General features: G+C 39.2%; 1 protein-coding gene across 1 annotated transcript in view; it reads right to left on the reverse strand.

The window, feature by feature from the left end:
* Positions 1-5,729, reverse strand: part of LOC104957680 (stonin-1-like) — a 21,313-nt gene continuing 15,584 nt past the window's right edge. Inside the window, exons 4-11 of the mRNA XM_010785336.1 lie at positions 4,454-4,555; positions 4,180-4,303; positions 4,044-4,093; positions 3,006-3,099; positions 2,355-2,914; positions 1,357-1,593; positions 1,146-1,235; positions 1-1,054 (exon numbers count right to left, since the gene is read on the reverse strand). Of these exons, the coding sequence (XP_010783638.1) occupies positions 947-1,054; positions 1,146-1,235; positions 1,357-1,593; positions 2,355-2,914; positions 3,006-3,099; positions 4,044-4,093; positions 4,180-4,303; positions 4,454-4,555 (1,365 nt within the window). The 3' untranslated portion in view covers positions 1-946. The remainder of the gene's footprint in view (positions 1,055-1,145; positions 1,236-1,356; positions 1,594-2,354; positions 2,915-3,005; positions 3,100-4,043; positions 4,094-4,179; positions 4,304-4,453; positions 4,556-5,729) is intronic.

The raw sequence follows: 5,729 nt of genomic DNA on the forward strand, positions 1-5,729 counted from the left end.
GCTGGGAGTTTAATATTTTTTAGGAGATCAGCCCTCTGATTTCATATCCTGTTTATATTCTACCCTCCGATTTAACTTGGAAACCACTGCTATGAATTGCTTTTACTATGTGCGAACGTGCAAACTGCAGTACTGTAAAACATTTGAAGATAGTGTTTAACAAAATGTTAAAAGAAAAAGGCCTACACCAAAGAATGAAAGACTCACTTTTAGTTATTACTGGAGCTGTCACACAAGCCTTTATGTTTTCGTTCCAGCTGTGAGAAGCTAGTCCAGTGTTTTTCAAAAACAGTCACACATTAAAATCGATTTTAGTGTCCATGCTGGCTTTTATAAATGAACTGTGTCGTGTTCCAGTGAATTTGCATGCAGCCGTTTGGTTCAATAGTGAAATGAAAACAAACACACTTAGTTCATTAGGTAAATAATGTAACAAGGCAACACAGGCTTTGTTCAGGGTTGACAGAAAGAAAAGGGTTCATTGAATGCAGCACAACAGTGCAGTTCTGTGTATTTGAAGCATGATTAAAGCCAAGGCATTACTACTAATCAAACAGCACATTAGGTAGGTTCAAAGCAACATGATCATGACAGAAGAAAAGATATTCCAGGTCAAATAATGTTTTGCTCTACTAATAAAGAAAAATATTTTCACGTAAATATTTAACAACAGAAATTCATGCCGTTTGTCTCAGTACACTTGATCCAGAATCAACGCTGTATGTAATTGGTTGTTACATTTTAAATGACTTGCGGTATTGTTCTGATAATTACATAATGAAAAACTAAAGTATCAGTGATTTCACATAGAGGTGTTTAACTGCCTTCTCTGCGAGCCAAATGACACCACCAAGAGGTCTAAATTCACTGATTATTTTTCCCTTTTGGATCAGTTTCCACGTCGCTCTACATGATCATCTGATGCGTTGAAGAGTGCTGATGCTCATCACCACTCGGCCTCTCCAACAGCTTTAGAGAACACGTAGTCCCTGCCTCCGTAACACATCACTCCGTCTTTCAAATGAAACTTCCAGCGGTTCTTGCTGCGATGGATCTGCAATAGAGAGAACACATTAAGTCAGTAATAATGCCTTGGGTTTTTTGAGAGGCAAATGATGGCCAATGTAGGGACGAATTGTTCCTACTTTGTCATACTGGCAGACGATTACATTGTCAGTGTCAAAGAGATCTGGGATGTCCTGCTCGTGCACATCATCGCCTGAGTTCAAAGGATCCTAATTGATAGGAAATACAAACTATTTAATTTTCCAGGTAAATAGCCACAGACCATCTGTTTCTTATACAGTGGGAAAAAAGAATCAGGATAACATGTACATCCAGCTTAATCTCACTAACCTCTTCAACTGCTTCGGCGAGATCTGCTCCCTCGCTGTCGCTGCTGGAGGAGACGCTGTTTCCGTCGCTGCTTCCCTCCCCCTCCTGCAGGGCCTTTATGGCCTCTGCGTTGATTATACCCAGAAAGTCGTTCTCTTCCATGGGACCTCCCTCTTCCTCCTCCATGTCAGAGTTCCCCGCAGGACCATCCAGCTGAACGATGTCCGACAGCTCATTGTAGTTGAAGTCCAGGTCCAGCTTAGCAGGAATTGCGAGAAAAAAAAGTGAACTTATGCCATGAGATTGTAATTTATTTGAATAATTCATGATTTGACACCTGAACTGGCTTGAGTTAATAGCACAGCAATCTGTTTTACAGCAGTAGAAATGTAATGCCATTAATGTTGATTGAGTCAAAACGTCTTGATACAGTACATAACTGCTCCCTTTATTGTTAATTGAAACATTTATTTTAGATGTATTAAAGGGCAACCTCAACTATTTAGTATTGATCTTCAATAAAGTTAGAAAACTCATTAAGTTAAAAACAGTACGTTCGAAACCAATGCAGCAGATGCCAATTGGTCATAACCCCCATCCCTAGTATGCTCATGCTTCGAAAATGCTGGATCCTACACTTCCTACGATGCAGTTCACTGTCATTTATTATACAATCTATACCTGGTAAACGTCCATATTTTTTTTATTTTAAGTACAAACCTCAACTTTGTAAAAGTGGTTAAGTTTCCCTTTAAAAAAAATAGTCCAACAAAAATACATTATACGCTTTGAGAACAGCCCTGTAGCTTAGCATCAAGCCTAGAACTCCAATCTATGAAATACCAATAAATTAATAATTATTATTAATTAGTGAGCTTTAAGAATGCTGGAGGACAAATTACATTTCCTTTGTACTACTAGAGTAGTAATTTCCTCCTGAATCCAGGCTTTATGCTAGGCTAAGCTAACCAGGTGTTGGCTCCATGTAGCCTACTGAGGGTATATTCGTTTCAAATTACCCCAAGAACAGGATCAGACTGGTTGTCATTCTTAGCAGGCGCTAGGTTCCTCGCCCTTTCTGCCTTCTCTCTCTCCTCCTCAATCACTTCTTTCAGGATGTCATCAATGTCTCGGCTCTTAAACTGTGCCGTCTGAGTCAAAGCCTCCTCGCTGCTGATCTGCTCTAATAACTGACTGCAGGGTGAGGCGTTCATACTGAGGTTCACAGGTTCGCTTTGTGGACTCTGCTCATTTTCTTCCAGGTTTATGTCTGGCTCTGGAGAGCTGGCTCCTTGAAGCTGCAATGGCTCAGCAGCAGGAACTTGAGGTGGCTGGGGGATACTCTTCTCCTGACAAGGGGGGATATCAAACTGTGGATGTGGCGGCAGTTGAAGAGAAGAAGCTGGAACAGAGGGTGGATCCACCTCCTGAGGCCGAGTGGTTTTTGGTGGGACAGCAGATGACTGGGGGGCAGGAGCTTCCCTCCCCACAAACACTCTCTGTATGGTTCGGGATATAAGAGGCTGACCTGCTGGAGCCTGAGTGACCACAACAGGAACGTTGACCTTGTAAAGTTGACCTCAGTGACACAAAAAGGGAGAAAAATACCTGAAATTAGTACAAAAAAATAAAACATATTTATGCCAATAACAGGTACATTTGTTGTGTACCAGAGGCGGTTTGAAGAGTGACTCCAGCTGGTATCTGCACAGGGTACGATAACCCCGCAGGAAGAGAGAAAGTAGCAATTGTCTCGGAGTTGGTCTGAAATGAAAAAAACATAATCAATCATATTAAAAAAGGTAATGTTTTACATTAACACTGTAATAGTGTCTGATGGTGCTTAAATAAGTTTAACAGTTTTCCCTTTGTCTCATTTCATGAATGATGTTCAGGTCATTTCACAATATAATTTAAAAAGTGTTTTTAGGGTTCATAATTACAGGTAGAAAATTCAGGTTTTCAAATATGTACTCAAGTTGGTCAAATTCCATAAGTGAGTATCTGATTTTAAAATTAAATCAAATCTATTATAAATTGAACAGAATTTATTTTTCAATTAAAGTTACCGGCAACCAAATCAAGCCTAAATGTAAACAATCACACAATTTGTCAAATTTTTCATTGTTTTTATTTACTTTTTAACAAGAGAGGAAGAAGTATAACAAGGTAGCCCAGAGGGAGGGCCGGCCCTGACTAATTTGCTGCCCTAGGCAAGATTTTAGCTTTTTGGGAGTTTGATTTATTTTAAATTAACACAAATACAAAACTCAAAACCTATAATCGCACACTAAAACCATTATTTAAAAAAAAAGAAAAATTTCACATAAACCTCTGAATTTTACTGGGGCTGTTCAAATTGATTTTTTGGGGGGGGAGGTGCCATAGTTTATGGGTTCTGTTAGTATAAGATAATAAGATGTACTTTGTTGATGCAAAATCGGGAAATGGTGTTGTTATGAAATTTAAAAATATATATTTATTTAATGTTTTTTTTTTCTGCCCAATTTCCGGCGCCCCCGATGGGTTGATGCGCCCTTAGCATTCGCCGATACTGCCTGTATTAAGTGATGACATTGACAAAAAGAATATCAGTTGCTATTACATTTAACTAAGTATGGTTATGTTTTGCTTTTGTATGTGCCCATGACTTCAAGAGCTACATGAGGACATGGAGGTGATGTCCTGGAAAGCTTGATGACACTTGCCTTCATTGGGAAACTGTGGATATTGTGACTCGCAGGGATCACAACTGAGGCTGAGAGAAAAGAGCAGAGAGCAGAGCAGGTGATGCAAATATAAAGCAAGCATGAAGCAGTTCATGGCAGTAGCCTGCTGTGTTACCTGTGAGTTCTTGATCTGTCCGACTGTAGCTGGCAGGGAGCTGCAGCACAAAGTTGGATGAGTTGATATTATTTTTTCTGAAGTCTTCCATTGCTTTTGACTGCATCATCTTTGCCTCCCAAAGCTGCACAGCAAGAAAAAACAGCAGTCTGACTTCCTGTTATGCTGTAAACTTCCTCGCTAGATGGACTAACTTTACTGGAACTGACAGCTTGAGTCAAGATGAGAATAATATCTATTTTTAGAGATAAATATGGTTATGAATGAAACTCACATGTCTTAAATCATCCAGGACGCGGTCTTCAAGCCCTTCATCCAAAAAGAGCTCCCGCATACTCTCAATCACATCATCAATTATGGACAAGTAGAGTTTGGCCTGCAGTTATTTTCAGAAACTGCAAGTCAGAAGCTGTGAGCTGCTTGTGATTTGTGTATGTTTTGATAAGCAATATACAAAATTCCAAAAACGTCAATAATTCAATTAAGAGTGTGCTACATAGAAAGCCATGTGACCTAAATTGATAGATTTTATAAAAATAGAAATGGCCTTAGTAAATGATTGATTTACCTCCACTGAGCTTTACCTTGAGGCTCAGAAATTTCCTATATTGAATAGCAGTGGTGCTGCCTGGAGCGCTTTTATTATGCTACTGAATGTACATATACAGGCCACACACACCAGTGTTGCTAGTAGTTAGCTCATAGCAAAAGTAGCCTAAAAAACAACCTGATCTCACCAGAATGCGTGACTCCACCACGACTCCTTAACACCACATTGCGTGGTGGAGTCACGAACTTTGTTACATTTACGTGTCGGCACCACGCAAACAACCCCTATGTAAAGTGAATGAGGCTCTTTTGTCGTGGTGCTCACACGCATTTATACAACGTCCCGCAGCGAACTTTTATTCTTTTATTTAGTGGGAATGCTGTTAACAGCATTCCAACTAACTGTTCTTCTACGGACGAAAAGTTTATTATTATTCCGCCGGTATTTTGCCGCGCTTCTCCTCCCGCATTGAACATCGCAGAAACTCCGTTCAAACATCAAAACGTTCAGCTCGGTCGGGAATCGATGGCTGCCTATTACTTTTCTCATTCATAACTTTCATAATTCCAGAGATATAATAGATCAATTTTTTAACATTGAAGTCAATGGAGAAATCTTCAGACTTCAACAAATCTTCATGCAATTCAACTGCTAACTGTTCATTCATACTTTCACTCAAGACACCTCATTCCAACTTTAAAATGTTACACATCTTTCTGACATGATTCGTGTAAAACAACTTTTAAATCTGATTCTTACTTTTAGAGATATTAAACATTGTTCAGACCTTGTTTTAGAGGTTTTCTTCACATTTTAACATTAACTAGAGTGCGTGATGTCACAGCTAGAGTGGAGGACAGCTTGAAATTCGCATTCATATATATTTTTTAAAACTGCGATAATTCCCAAACCCTACATTCCTGAGATATAATTTATCATGACAAACGTAGGGCATGAAACATCTCGTAGCTTAGAAAAATGACAAATAATTAGGCAAAAA

The sequence above is a fragment of the Notothenia coriiceps genome, unplaced genomic scaffold (genome assembly GCF_000735185.1).
Source record: "Notothenia coriiceps isolate Sejong01 unplaced genomic scaffold, NC01 NC01_scaffold00027549, whole genome shotgun sequence".
NCBI classification, from domain to species: Eukaryota; Metazoa; Chordata; class Actinopteri; order Perciformes; family Nototheniidae; genus Notothenia; species Notothenia coriiceps.